Here is a 15,535-nt window from a genome sequence, read left to right as displayed (position 1 = left end):
CAGGAAGCGGCACAGGTCCTAATCCAGGCACTTGTCATCTCCCGTCTGGATTACTGCAACTCGCTGTTGGCTGGGCTCCCTGCCTATGCCATTAAACCCCTACAACTCATCCAGAATGCCGCAGCCCGTCTGGTGTTCAACCTTCCCAAGTTCTCTCACGTCACCCCGCTCCTCCGCACACTACACTGGCTTCCAGTTGAAGCTTGCATCTGCTACAAGACCATGGTGCTTGCCTACGGAGCTGTGAGGGGAACGGCACCTCCGTACCTTCAGGCTCTGATCAGTCCCTATACCCAAACGAGGGCATTGCGTTCATCCACCTCTGGCCTGCTGGCTCCCCTACCTCTGCTGAAGCACAGTTCCCGCTCAGCCCAGTCAAAACTGTTCGCTGCTCTGGCACCCCAATGGTGGAACAAGCTCCCTCACGACGCCAGGACAGCGGAGTCACTCACCACCTTCCGGACACATTTGAAACCCCACCTCTTTAAGGAACACCTGGGATAGGATAAAGTAATCCTTCAACCCCCCAAAAAAAAATATATATATATACAATTGTAAAGTGGTTATCCCACTGGCTATAAGGTGAATGCACCAATTTGTAAGTCGCTCTGGATAAGAGCGTCTGCTAAATGACGTAAATGTAAATGTAAAAATGATATGTTGCCCAAGAAGACTAAATAAACCCTTGCTCAACAGAATAATGTAATAGATCGATAGAATGAACGCTTCAATCTAGTTGACATAGGTAAAGTTCTCTGTCATCTTTCGTGGAGCAAAGGCGTTTAGGGACTGGGGAGAAAATACAATTAAGCAAAAACAAACGGGAAAGACTTTCTGTGCAAAATGTCCAAATAACATCAGTTTGACCGGTTGTAATGAAAAAGAAAGCTGTGAAAACGACACAAGGTGTTTCTGATAAGATTTCAGTTCGGCTTCGATGCATATTTTATGTGGTTGAAATACTATCAGCTTTTATGCTGCTTTTATGATGAAGACAGCACCTCTACAGATCGTTTCTAACTGAGCATTGCATTCCCTGAAGATGCAGAAATAAATCAATCATATTTCTCCACTCCTGTTGCCAAGTCCAAATTTTGTCTACATTTGGTGTATCATTTTACTGCAAGAAATGCTTAATTCTGCAGGAGTTATTATTAAGCTATAGCCCTAATCGCACGGGACTAGTATTACTAGAGAACGTTGGTTATGTATTTATTACACCAGAATGTCCATTATCGGAATATTCGGACAGGATACGTTTTTTCCAAACTGCCCCCTGAAATTCATTTATTTTATCTTAATTTTTTATAAATTGACAGTTATGACGGAAGCCTGGAGTTCTTTTTTTTTTTTTTTAGGTGTGAAGATATTTAATCAAGTCCAGGCGATAACAGGCTACACTAATAACTCGAGCTTGGTTCCCACGTTTCTAAACCATACAAAACCATCTTTGGTATAGTGTCGCAATAATATTTTGGATTGAGGAAGTGTGATCATAATCATTTGGAAATTTTAGCGATCAGCAGTAGAAGACGTCCTAAATGCCCCCCAGCCTTCAGATGTGAGCTAAACAGCTAACTTGCACTTTATATGCGTTTTTAGGGTATGGATGAGATAGTGCGCTTGTTCCAAACGTTTAGCTCAGTTGTATGCTGCTTTGCAATATATTAAAAGCAAGGGTTGCGTTAAATATGCACAATATTTTTTAATGATCCATTTGGCGATGTTCAGTTCATTCGCACAAAACGTATAAACAAAAGCATTCACTGTGAAAGTTGATACATGTATGCCCTTTATATATAGGCTATAGGCAGCATTTCGTTCAATTTATCTTATCAGTTATTGTTTTCTTGCTGAAACCGGGAGCCACACCTGTAAAACTCAGACATTTCTCTTAAAACACAGGGATGTCGATAATTCACACTTGTCACAAGTGTAGAGAGGAGTAGGCAGGAGGCAGTCGCAGGTTCAGAACTACTGAATTTATTAAAGCACCATAGCTTAAAGCGGGACGAAACCCACAGTGCAAAATATACGGTACTCAGGAAATAGTAGGAGAGATTCCTCTCAGGAAAACAAGCAACATACAGTGGGGAAAAAAAGTATTTAGTCAGCCACCAATTGTGCAAGTTCTCCCACTTAAAAAGATGAGAGAGGCCTGTAATTTTCATCATAGGTACACGTCAACTATGACAGACAAATTGAGAAAAAAAAATCCAGAAAATCACATTGTAGGATTTTTAATGAATTTATTTGCAAATTATGGTGGAAAATAAGTATTTGGTCACCTACAAACAAGCAAGATTTCTGGCTCTCACAGACCTGTAACTTCTTCTTTAAGAGGCTCCTCTGTCCTCCACTCGTTACCTGTATTAATGGCACCTGTTTGAACTTGTTATCAGTATAAAAGACACCTGTCCACAACCTCAAACAGTCACACTCCAAACTCCACTATGGCCAAGACCAAAGAGCTGTCAAAGGACACCAGAAACAAAATTGTAGACCTGCACCAGGCTGGGAAGACTGAATCTGCAATAGGTAAGCAGCTTGGTTTGAAGAAATCAACTGTGGGAGCAATTATTAGGAAATGGAAGACATACAAGACCACTGATAATCTCCCTCGATCTGGGGCTCCAAGCAATATCTCACCCCGTGGGGTCAAAATGATCACAAGAACGGTGAGCAAAAATCCCAGAACCACACGGGGGGACCTAGTAAATGACCTGCAGAGAGCTGGGACCAAAGTAACAAAGCCTACCATCAGTAACACACTACGCCGCCAGGGACTCAAATCCTGCAGTGCCAGACGTGTCCCCCTGCTTAAGCCAGTACATGTCCAGGCCCGTCTGAAGGTTGCTAGAGTGCATTTGGATGATCCAGAAGAGGATTGGGAGAATGTCATATGGTCAGATGAAACCAAAATAGAACTTTTTTGGTAAAAACTCAACTCGTCGTGTTTGGAGGACAAAGAATGCTGAGTTGCATCCAAAGAACACCATACCTACTGTGAAGCATGGGGGTGGAAACATCATGCTTTGGGGCTGTTTTTCTGCAAAGGGACCAGGACGACTGATCCGTGTAAAGGAAAGAATGAATGGGGCCATGTATCGTGAGATTTTGAGTGAAAACCTCCTTCCATCAGCAAGGGCATTGAAGATGAAACGTGGCTGGGTCTTTCAGCATGACAATGATCCCAAACACACCGCCCGGGCAACGAAGGAGTGGCTTCATAAGAAGCATTTCAAGGTCCTGGAGTGGCCTAGCCAGTCTCCAGATCTCAACCCCATAGAAAATCTTTGGAGGGAGTTGAAAGTCCGTGTTGCCCAGCGACAGCCCCAAAACATCACTGCTCTAGAGGAGATCTGCATGGAGGAATGGGCCAAAATACCAGCAACATTGTGTGAAAACCTTGTGAAGACTTACAGAAAACGTTTGACCTGTGTCATTGCCAACAAAGGGTATATAACAAAGTATTGAGAAACTTTTGTTATTGACCAAATACTTATTTTCCACCATAATTTGCAAATAAATTCATTAAAAATCCTACAATGTGATTTTCAGGATTTTTTTTCCTCATTTTGTCTGTCATAGTTGACGTGTACCTATGATGAAAATTACAGGCCTCTCTCATTTTTTTAAGTGGGAGAACTTGCACAATTGGTGGCTGACTAAATACTTTTTTCCCCCACTGTATACAAAGACCGACAAAGACAAATGACAGTATATATACAGTGATAGAGTGGGGATTGAACCAGGTGTGTGTAATGATGACGAGACAAGTCCGGAGTTGATGAGTGAAGGGCGTTTGCCAGCAGCAGGTTCGGCAGCAGCTAGAAGGCCAGCGACGCCGAACGCCTGAGCTGGACAGGAGGGGGAGCCAAAGCGAAGGCTGGTGTGACAGTACCCCCCCCCCCCCCAAGGTGCTGCTCCAGCAGCGGAGTGCCGCCGACCTTGGGGACGACCCCAGAGATGCAGTGCGGGTCGGTCGGGACCGTACCTCTCCCAGTCGACCAGGTACTGGAGAGACGCCCCACGACGCCTTGAGTCCAACAGGCTGCGGACGGAGTACGGCGGGGCTCCCTCGACGTCCAAGGGAGGGGGAGGTGCGTCGTGGGGTCCAGCACTAGCCAAGGGAACAGCTGCCACCTGCCTGAGGAGAGATACATGAAATGAGGGTGAGATACGGTAATTGACAGGGAGCTGTAATCTGGACGTCACCTCATTGATTCTCCTCAGGACTTTGAACGGCCCCACAAACCGCGGGCTCAGCTTCCGGCAGGGCAGGCGGAGGGGCAGGTCCTTCGTAGAAAGCCAGACCCTGTCACCGGGGTGAAAGACCGGGGCCACACTGCGGTGACAATCGGCCTGCACGTTCTGCCGGAGGACGAGACGCTGGAGACGGGTGTGCGCTGTGTTCCATACCTCCTCTGAGCGCCGGAACCAATCGTCCACCGCAGGAGCCTCAATCTGACTCTGGTGCCAGGGTCGGCTGATAGCCTAGAACACTGAAAGGGTGTGAGGTTAGTGACGGAGGGAATTTTGTGCGCAGCCCACTCCCCTGGCTGGTCCTGACAGTAACTACGAAGGTACCTACCCAGTTCCTGATTTACCTTTTCCACCTGCCCATTTGATTGGGGACGGTACCCGGAGGTGAGGCTGACCGTGACCCCCAGTCGTTCCATGAAGGCCTTCCAGACACAGGAGGTGAACTGAGGACCACGGTCAGACATGATGTCATCCGGGATCCCGTAGTGCCGGAAGATGTGAGAGAAGAGAGCCTGTCATGAACCCTGCATCCTGAGTCTGTTCCTGCCTGTGTTGCCGTTTTTTCTGCTCTGAATCTCCTGTTTCCTGAAGGTTCCTGAACGCACCCTGTCCGGTTGCCAGGCGACGTTGCTAGGCGGGTGATTTCTCGATTACCCGCACCTGCTTCTCATCAGCTTCGGCACACCTGGTCCTGATCATCACCCCTTCATAAGCCCTGACCTGACATCCATTCCCTGCCGGATCGTTAGCCATGAACAGTATGTTTGTCAGCGTATCAGCCTCTGAGTTACTAGCGTTAGTTTTGTTGTTTTGCACCTTGTTGGCTTGCCGTGTACTTACCTCCGTTTTTTTCTGTCTACAGTCATTCTCCCGGAACCTTCACCCAACCCCTGCCTGGTTGTCGGCGGCTGCCGAGCCATCATTGGATCTGCCACTTCACCTCCACCAACTCATCTCCGCCGCCCGCTCCGTCTCCTGGATTACTCTGCATCTTTTTTTGAATCTGTTAATAAATACTCACCTTCGTTCAACTCACCTTGTCCTGGTCTGCTTCTGGGTTCTGGCTTAGAAAACAGAGCCGTGACAGAGCCTCTGCGGTCTGCATGGCCGTATGGAGACCAGGTAGAGGAATCAAATGATAGGCTTTGGAAAACCGGTCCACAACGACCAGGGCAATGGTGTGCCCCTCCGAGGGGGGAAGGTCTGTGACAAAGTCCACAGAGAGATGGGACCAGGGTCATTGTGGAACCGGCAGCGGGTGGAGTTTGCCATAGGGGAGGTGTCTCAGTGTCTTGCTCTGTGTGCAGGTGGAGCAGGAAGAGACGTAAACCTGGACGTCCCGGGCCAAGGTGGGCCACCAGTACTTGGCGGAGAGACAGTCGATAGTACGGGCTATACCCGGGTGCCCCAACACAGGTGCTGTGTGTGCCCAGGCGAGGAGACGGTCCCGCACATCAGAGGGCACGTAGATACGCCCCTCGGGACAGTGGGCAAGTGAGGGCTCCTGTCGCAGGGCTCGACGGATGTCTGCGTCCACATTCCACACAACAAGAGCCACATTTACATTTACATTTACATTTACGTCATTTAGCAGACGCTCTTATCCAGAGCGACTTACAAATAGGTGCATTCACCCTATAGCTAGTGGGATAACCACTTTACAATATCTTTTTTTTTTTTTTTTTTTTTTTTTTAGGGGGGTAGAAGGATTACTTTATCCTATCCCAGGTATTCCTTAAAGAGGTGGGGTTTCAAATGTCTCCGGAAGGTGGTGAGTGACTCCGCTGTCCTGGCGTCGTGAGGGAGCTTGTTCCACCATTGGGGTGCCAGAGCAGCGAACAGTTTTGACTGGGCTGAGCGGGAACCATGCTTCCGCAGAGGAAGGGAGCCAGCAGGCCAGAGGTGGATGAACGCAATGCCCTCGTTTGGATGTAGGGACTGATCAGAGCCTGAAGGTACAGAGGTGCCGATCCCCTCACAGCTCCATAGGCAAGCACCATGGTCTTGTAACAGATGCGAGCTTCAACTGGAAGCCAGTGGAGTGTGCGGAGGAGCGGGGTGATGTGAGAGAACTTGGGAAGGTTGAACACCAGACGGGCTGCGGCATTCTGGATGAGTTGTAGGGGTTTAATGGCACAGGCAGGGAGCCCAGCCAACAGCGAGTTGCAGTAATCCAGACGGGAGATGACAAGTGCCTGGATTAGGACCTGTGCCGCTTCCTGTGTAAGGCAGGGTCGTACTCTCCGAATGTTGTAGAGCATGAACCTGCAGGATCGGGTCACCGCCTTGATGTTAGCGGAGAACGGCAGGGTGTTGTCCAGGGTCACGCCAAGGCTCTTCGCACTCTGGGAGGAGGACACAATGGAGTTGTCAACCGTGATGGCGAGATCATGGAACGGGCAGTCCTTCCCCGGGAGGAAGAGCAGCTCCGTCTTGCCAAGGTTCAGCTTGAGGTGGTGATCCGTCATCCATACTGATATGTCTGCCAGACATGCAGAGATGCGATTCGCCACCTGGTTATCAGAAGGGGGAAAGGAGAAGATTAGTTGTGTATCGTCAGCGTAGCAATGATAGCAATGATAGCCACAATGTGGGACAGAGGAATAATGGGTGTCACTTCCTCCCTCTGATCCTCTGTGTCATACACCCGGGACAACACATCGGCCTTAACGTTCTTAGATCCCGGCCGGTAGGAGAGGGTAAAGTCAAACCTGGTGAAGAATAGGGCCCACCTGGCCTGACGCGGGTTCAGCCTCTTCGCTGCTTGAATGTACTCTAGGTTCCGGTGGTCCGTCCAGACAAGGAATGCGTGTTGAGCATCCTCCAGCCAGTGCCGCCATGCCTTCAGCGCCTTCTTGAAGGCCAACAACTCATGATCCCCCACGTCGTAATTCCGCTCTGTGGGAGACAGCTTCCGTGAGTAGAAGGCGCATTGATGGAGTTTAGGCGGGGATCCAGTACGTTGGGAGAGAACAGCCCCTACTCCAACCTCGGAGGTGTCCACCTCCAAAATGAAGAGCAGAGACAGGTCAGAGTGAGCCAGAACCGGTGTGTTCGTAAACCGTTCCTTGAGCGCACGGAAGGCTTCGTTGGCCTCCCCAGGCCAGCGCAGCTGTCGAGGCCCTCCCTTCAGGAGGGAGGTGAGAGGGGCCACCACTGTGCTAAAACCCCTTATGAAGCACCTGAAATAGTTGGCAAAACCTAGGAAGCGCTGCACCGCCTTGATGTTGGAGGGAACAGGCCACGACCGTACTGCACTGACCCTCTGTCCTTCCATCTCCACTATCGCGGTGGATATCCGATAGCCCAGGAAGCAGACCGCCTGCTGGAAGAAAAGGCACTTCTCCACCTTGGCGTACAGGTGATGCCCTATCAGCCTCTCCAAAATGGACCTGACATGAGAGACATGTTGCTCGCATGTAGTGGAGTACACCAAGATGTCATCAGCTTCTGTGGATTGATGTTAACTTTTTCTGCCAGTTCCCAAAAGCATTATTTGGCGATTGGCTGTGTAGGCAATTTGTCGTGGGTACAGTTAAGCCCTAAAGTTTAGGCTTATGCACTAATACCAGATAGCCTAAAATAATGAAAGAAAAATGTAGCCTATTGCACAATAATTATACATTTATGGATTTTTTAAGGTATTGTTGCTCTTTATTCAATCCGCCCGCCACCCACCCTTCAGCCACACAATATTTAATGACCCTAAACCTGTTCCCCCGCGGTTATCCACAGGGACTGCGGGTTATGAGTCAACCCGCGCATCACTTTTACACTTGGATTGGATTGTGGGTTTACTAACGTGTTAGTTCTAGTAGCTATGTTGACTATGACGTCAGCTAATATGGTGACAACGATGTAGGCTGTGTAGCGGTTAGCGGTATGAAGGTTTGGCTTCGAGAGTTTTTTTCGCCTGGTCACAGACAGCTGTTGTGTTGTGCACTGAAGTCCACAAGCGAAGGGAAAAGGTGAGAGGAGGAGACAGCGTAGATGTGAGAAGGAACTATACAACGAGCAAAGTGATCATGCTGTTTGTATGTGGCTGCTATGAAAGTGAACTGTGTGTCTGGGTTTATTCGTTCCGCCGATTCTGTTCCAAAACATTTCTTAAATGATTACACTCCAGATCAGCTAGATGCAGGCAAGAGTGTGCAGGACGGTATTGAATCTGTCACTGCCTGTCACCTTGATTACTCCAATTTGTCTTTCGACCTGTGCACCTACGCTATAATCTTTCATTTGTAATCTAGGTTGTAGCAACCTCATGATGGGTATAGGGCAAATTCAATAATCATGTAGTAAAAAGCGTCATAGAGCAAAACACCTGCATGTGTTTGATCTACAGATGTCTGGTTTGTACCATTGGAGTCGTCTATTTCTTCTGCATTAGTCTGTGTGATTAACAGGAGCTGAGCTAAAGCGGTGTTTGTGAGACAAGGGCGGATCCCGAAGGGGCCCGGGGTTGGGTCTTTTTTTACAAAAACTGTAGAGTCAGATTGGTTTGAGCTACAAACTATTAAAAGCTATCTATTAAAAGCTGAGACTCTCATGAACACGCAGTTGTTTTGCTCTATGATGCTCACAAGCTACACAAGAGTCGTTAGAAGGTAAGGGGTTCTTCTACATAGAAGATCATAGGAAATCCCAAGACATAGTGTATATAATACTGTAATAAGTTCACATAGTTGCTGTCACAAACGCCAAACTCCCATAGTTGTCTCTGACTAGTTGGATATTTATTTCCCACAGAGCAAACAAATTCTTACAGCCTTACAGCCTTCAGAAAGTATTCATACCCCTTGACTTATTCCACATTTTATTGTGTAACAGCCTGAATTCAAAATATATTAAATATATTTTTTTTCTCACCCATCTACACACAATACCCCATAATGACAAAGTGAACAAATTTATTGAAAATGAAATATTGAAATATCTCATTTACATAAGTATTCACACCCCTGTGTCAATACATGTTAGAATAACCTTTGGCAGCGATTACAGCTGTGATTCATTCTGGGTAAAGTCTCTAAGAACTTTGCACATCTGGATTGTACAATATTTGCACATTATTATTTTCAAAATTCTTCAATCTCTGTCAAGTTGGTTGATGATCATTGCTAGACAGCCATTTTCAAGTCTTGCCATGGATTTTCTAACCAATTTATGTCAAAACTGTAACTAGTCCACTCAGGAACATTCAATGTCATCTTGGTAAGCAAGTCCAGTGTATATTTGGCCTTGTGTTTTAGGTTATTGTCCTGCTGAAAGGTGAATTTGTCTCCCAGTGTCTGTTGGAAAGCAGACTGAACCAGGTTTTCCTCTAGGATTTTGCCTGTGCTTAGCTCTATTCCGTTTCTTTTTATCATAAAAAACTCCCTCGTCCTTGCCAGTGACAAGCATACCCATAACATGATGCAGCCACCACCATGCTTGAAACTATGAGTGGTACGCAGTGATGTGTTGTGTTGGATTTGCCCCAAACATAGCGCTTTGTATTCAGGACATCAAGTTAATTTCCTTACCACATTTTTTGCAGTTTTACTTTAGTGCCTTATTGCAAACAGGATGTGGCAGGTAGCTTAATGGTTAAGAGCATAGTGCCAGTAACCGAAAGGTCGCTTGTTCTAATCCCCGAGCCCACTAGGTGAAAAATATGTCGATGTGCCCTTGAGCAAGGCACTTAACCCTAATTGCTCTGGATAAGAGTGTCTGCTAAATGACAAAACATTTAAATGTAATGTTTTGGAATACACTATTATTGCACACAGAGTCCATGCAACTTATGACTTGTTAAGCACATTTTTACTCCTGAACTTATTTAGGCTTACCATAACAAAGGGGTTGAATACTTAGTGACTCAAGACATTTCAGCTTTTTTTTTTTGTAAATATTTCTAAAAACATCATTCCACTTTGACATCATGGGGTATTGTGTGTAGGCCAGTGACACAACATTTCTATTTAATACATTTTAAGTTCAGGCTGTAACACAGCAAAATGTGGAAAAGGTCAAGGGGTGTGAATACTTTCTGAAGGCATTGAAATACATTTTTATCAGGTTTTTGCTTTGGTGGACCTTTATTGACATTTGTTTAAAAAACTCATGAATGCAACTGTTAATGTCAAATTATTTTGTGTTCTACTTGTATCCCTGGTTGTCCAGAAAATAAAATGTTAAAACACTTCATTGTGAGGCTAATTATAAGGGCTGGACATGCAGATAAATTAAAGTCAGATAAATGAAAAGCCAATTTTTGCTGGGGTCTCGGGACTCATAGGGTTAATAGAAAAAAGTATGTATGTATAACATTTGTCTACAAAGCTACATCTACACTGTAAAAGAAAATAGTCCAGATCTACACATATACCCTCTGGTAACCCACGGACTCCGCTGTGCAAGGTTTATGTAGCCCTGGTAATATTCGATTCCTGGAGCGCGTCCTTTATTTGCCCATTCGTCCAGGAGACGTTGATGCCTTAGTAATGGCACACAGGCTGAGGCTTGGGTAAAGAGACACAAGGCGTAAACAAACAGGGATACAAGCATTCAGTCATTTTAAAGCCAGGTACATCTCTGGACGCAGCAGTCTTTACACACTGTGTGGCATGAGAGGTCATGTAGGATATCACTGAAGACAAGCTTTGGAAAACCCAAACAAATACTTGTAAAGCTTTTCAAAAACGTAGCTTTAGACACACGGAAGATGCGCCCATGTGAGAAAGGCTCTCCAATGGAGACTTGAGGGATGAGATGAAAGAGAGATGAGTTAACTTCCAAAGACATCCAGGTGACCTATGGGGCTGTGACAATATGAATGGGAAAAATAACTTCACCTTATGTCCAGTCATGGAGTCTTATAAGAGGATCCTGATCCCGCTGACCTACAGCCTGGTGTTTGTTCTGGGTCTGACCCTGAATGGAGCACTGCTGTGGGTGGTGTGCTTCCGGACCCGAACCTGGAGCTGCTCAGTCATCTACCTGACCAACCTGGCCGTGGCTGACCTGCTGTACGTGCTGTCCTTGCCGCTGCTCATCGTCAGCTACGCCATGGACGATGTATGGCCCTTCGGCAACATCATCTGTAAAGCCGTCAGATTCTTCTTCTATACGAACCTCCATTGCAGCATGATGTTCCTCATGTGCATCAGTGTGCACCGGTTCCTCGGGGTGTGCTACCCGATTGCTGCGCTCCGGTTCAGGACCAAAAACCTGGCAATTTTAACGTCTGGCTCGATTTGGGTCCTGGTGATGATAGAGATATCACCAGTCCTTGTGTTTGCCCACACCGGGTTCATCAACAACATGACTGTGTGCTACGAAATGACCGACCCTGGCCAGTTCTATACTTACTTTCCTTACGGCATGTTTCTGGGCGTGGTTGGATTCCTAGTACCTTTTATGATTATTCTGATCTGTTACTGCTCAATGATGAGAGTGCTCTACCGGGCTGGAAGGGACAATTCACAGGTTGGAACAGAGATTCGAAACAAGTCCATACGCACCATTCTGGCGGTGTGCTTGATGTTCGTGCTGTGTTTTGTGCCATATCACATTACACGGACAGTGTACCTGTTCATACGAGTCTATATGTCCAGTGACTGTAGAGTCCTCAACTTGGTGATGATCGGCTATAAGATATGGAAACCCCTGGTCAGCTTCAACAGCTGCGCAAACCCACTCCTGTACTTCCTGAGTTCGGACAGGCACCGGAAGCAGCTCTGGGGCCAGTTATTTACGAGTAAGATAGTCCATCCGGTGGTGTGCACAGTACAGTAAGATATAGTACCCCGCTTCTCTGGTATCAATGACTGATTCTCTTATTTTTTTTTACTCTACAGCAAATTATTTTCTGTTAATAGGTGAACAGGCTATTTTGTTCTACGCCTTTTGGCACAGAATTGGCCATTTGTTCAGGCAGCCCTGCTTCATAGAGATGGGTCCATCTTAGCCTCTACTGGACTATACTCTGCCGCTCAGTCAAAGTGACGAGAGGTTAAAAGACTGATTCTCTGATGTGTTCTCAAGGGCTTTTGTAGCCTATTCTGGAAATGAAAAATACACAGCACACCTCTTTCTCAGATAGTTTTTTTGTAACCAAATGTTTTTCCATTTCCCAAACAACAAAGGACAGAACTGGTTGAGAGACTGCCAAGAGTGTACAAAGCTGTCATCAAGGCAAAGGGAGGCTACTTGGAAGAATCTCAAATATAAAATATATTTTGATTTGTTTAAAACTTTTTTGTTACTACATGATTCCATGTGTTATTTCATAGTTTTGATGTCTTCACTATTATTCTACAATGTAGAAAATAGTAAAAATAAAGAAAAACTCTTGAATGAGTAGGTGTGTACACATTTTTGACTGTGTACAGTTGAAGTCAGAAGTTTAAATACACCTTAGCCAAATACATTTAAACTCAGTTTTTCACAATTTCTGACATTTAATCCTAGTAAAAATTCCCTGTCTTAGGTCAGTTAGGATCACCACTTTATTTTAAGAATGTGAAATGTCAGAATAATAGTAGAAAGAATGATTTATTTCAGCTTTTATTTATTTCAGCTGTTTAAAGGCACAGTCAAAGGTATGTAAACTTCTGACCCACTGGAATTGTGATATAGTGAATTATAAGTGAAATGATCTGTCTGTAAACAATTGTTTGATAAATTACTTGTGTCATGCACAAAGTAGATGTCCTAACCGACTTGCCAAAACTATAGTTTGTCAACGAGAAATTTGTGGAGTGGTTGAAAAACGAGTTTGAATGACTCCAACCTAAGTGTATGTAAACTTCCGACTTCAACTGTATATATAGAACATATAAATGCAACATGCAACAATTTCAACAATTTTACTGAGTTACAGTTCATATAGAGAAATCTGTCAATTTAAATAAATAAATTAGGCACTAATCTATGCATTTCACATGACTGGGCAGGGGCGCAGCCAATCAGAATGAGTTTTTCCCCACAAAAGGGCTTTATTACAGAAATAAATACTCCTCAGTTTCATCAGCTGTCAGGGTGGCTGGTCTCAGACGATCCCACAGGTAAAGAAACCGGATGTGGAGTTCCTGGCCTGGCGTGGTTACACGTGGTCTGTGGTTGTGAGGCCGGTTGGACATACTGCCAAATTCTTTAAAACGATGTTGGAGGCGGCTTATGGTAGAGAAATTAACATTCAATTTTCTGGCAACAGCTCTGGTGGACATTCCTGCAGTCAGCATGCCAATTGCACGCTTCCTCAGAACTTGACACATCTGTGGCATTGTGTTGTGTGACAAAACTGCACCTTTTAGAGTGGGCTTTTATTGTCCCCAGCACAAGGTGCATCTGTGTAATGATCATGCTGTTTAATCAGCTTCTTGATATGCCACAGCTGTCAGGTGGATGGATTATCTTGGCAAAGGAGAAATGGTTACTAACAGGGATTTAAACAAATGTTTGCACAAAAGTTGAGAGAAATAAGCTTTTTGTGTGTATGGAAGATTTGTGGGATCTTTTATATCAGCTCATGAAACTTGGGATCAACACTTTACATGTTGCGTTTATATTTCTGTTCAGTATATATATATATATATATACTACCGTTCAAAAGTTTGGGGTCACTTAGAAATGTCCTTGTTTTCGAAAGAAAAGCATTTTTTAGTCCATTAAAATAACATCAAATTGATCAGAAATATACAATTAACATTGTTAATGTTGTAAATGGCTATTGTAGCTGGAAACGGCAGATTTTTTATGGAATATCTACATTAGGCGTACAGAGGCCCATTATCAGCAACCATCAGTCCTGTGTTCCAATGGCACGTTGTGTTTGCTAATCCAAGTTTATCATTTTAAAAGGCTAATTGATCATTAGAAAACTATTTTGCAATTATGATAGCACAGCTGAAAACTGTTGTGCTGATTAAAGAAGCAATAAAACTGGCCTTCTTGAGACTAGTTGAGTATCTGCAGCATCAGCAATTGTGGGTTCGATTACAGGATCAAAATGGCCAGAAACAAATAGCTTTCTTCTGAAGCTCATCAGTCTTTTCTTGTTCTGAGAAATGAAGGCTATTCCATGCGAGAAATTGCCAAGAAACTGAAGATCTCGTACAACGCTGTGTACTACTCCCTTCACAGAACAGCGCAAACTGGCTCTAACCAGAATAGAAAGAGTATTGGGAGGCCCCGGTGCCCAACTGAGCAAGAGGACAAATACATCACAGTGTCTAGTTTGAGAAACTGACACCTCACAGGTCCTCAACTGGCAGCTTCATTAAATAGTACCCGCAAAACACAGTCAACAGTGAAGAGGCGACTCCGGGATGCGGACCTTCTAGGCAGAGTTGCAAAGAAAAAGCCATATCTCAGACTGGCCAATAAAAAGAAAAGATTAAGATGGGCAGTCTGAGATATGGCTTTTTCTTTGCAACTCTGCCTAGAAGGTCAGCATCCCGGAGTCACCTCTTCACTGTTTACATTGAGACTGGTGTTTTGCGGGTACTATTTAATGAAGCTGCCAGTATGTACAGTGGGGAAAAAAATTATTTAGTCAGCCACCAATTGTGCAAGTACTACCACTTAAAAAGATGAAAGAGGCCTGTAATTTTCATCATAGGTACACGTCAACTATGACAGACAAAATAAGGAAAAAAAATCCAGAAAATCACATTGTAGGATTTTTTATGAATTAATTTGCAAATTATGGTGGAAAATAAGTATTTGGTCAATAACAAAAGTTTCTCAATTCTTTGTTATATACCCTTTGTTGGCAATGACACAGGTCAAACGTTTTCTGTAAGTCTTCACAAGGTTTTCACACACTGTTGCTGGTATTTTGGCCCATTCCTCCATGCAGATCTCCTCTAGAGCAGTGATGTTTTGGGGCTGTCGCTGGGCAACACGGACTTTCAACTCCCTCCAAAGATTTTCTATGGGGTTGAGATCTGGAGACTGGCTAGGCCACTCCAGGACCTTGAAATGCTTCTTACGAAGCCACTCCTTCGTTGCCCGGGCGGTGTGTTTGGGATCATTGTCATGCTGAAAGACCCAGCCACGTTTCATCTTCAATGCCCTTGCTGATGGAAGGAGGTTTTCACTCAAAATCTCACGATACATGGCCCCATTCATTCTTTCCTTTACATGGATCAGTCGTCCTGGTCCCTTTGCAGAAAAACAGCCCCAAAGCATGATGTTTCCACCCATGCTTCACAGTAGGTATGGTGTTCTTTGGATGCAACTCAGCATTCTTTGCCTCCAAACACGACGAGTTGAGTTTTTA

At 45.0% G+C, this 15,535-nt stretch overlaps 1 protein-coding gene across 1 annotated transcript; it reads left to right on the top strand.

Annotated features, from left to right (window-relative positions):
* Window positions 1-11,115: 11,115 nt before the first annotated feature.
* Window positions 11,116-12,045, top strand: LOC121568491 (P2Y purinoceptor 4-like). The gene has a single exon (XM_041879012.1). It carries the CDS (start codon window positions 11,116-11,118, stop codon window positions 12,043-12,045), a length of 930 nt encoding a protein of 309 aa, XP_041734946.1.
* The last annotated feature ends 3,490 nt before the right edge of the window (window positions 12,046-15,535 follow it).

Source organism: Coregonus clupeaformis, chromosome 6 (genome assembly GCF_020615455.1).
Source record: "Coregonus clupeaformis isolate EN_2021a chromosome 6, ASM2061545v1, whole genome shotgun sequence".
In the NCBI taxonomy this organism is placed as follows: domain Eukaryota; kingdom Metazoa; phylum Chordata; class Actinopteri; order Salmoniformes; family Salmonidae; genus Coregonus; species Coregonus clupeaformis.
The sequence above is the reverse complement of the archived record's forward strand: the minus strand, read 5'-3'. Positions and strand labels throughout refer to the sequence as shown.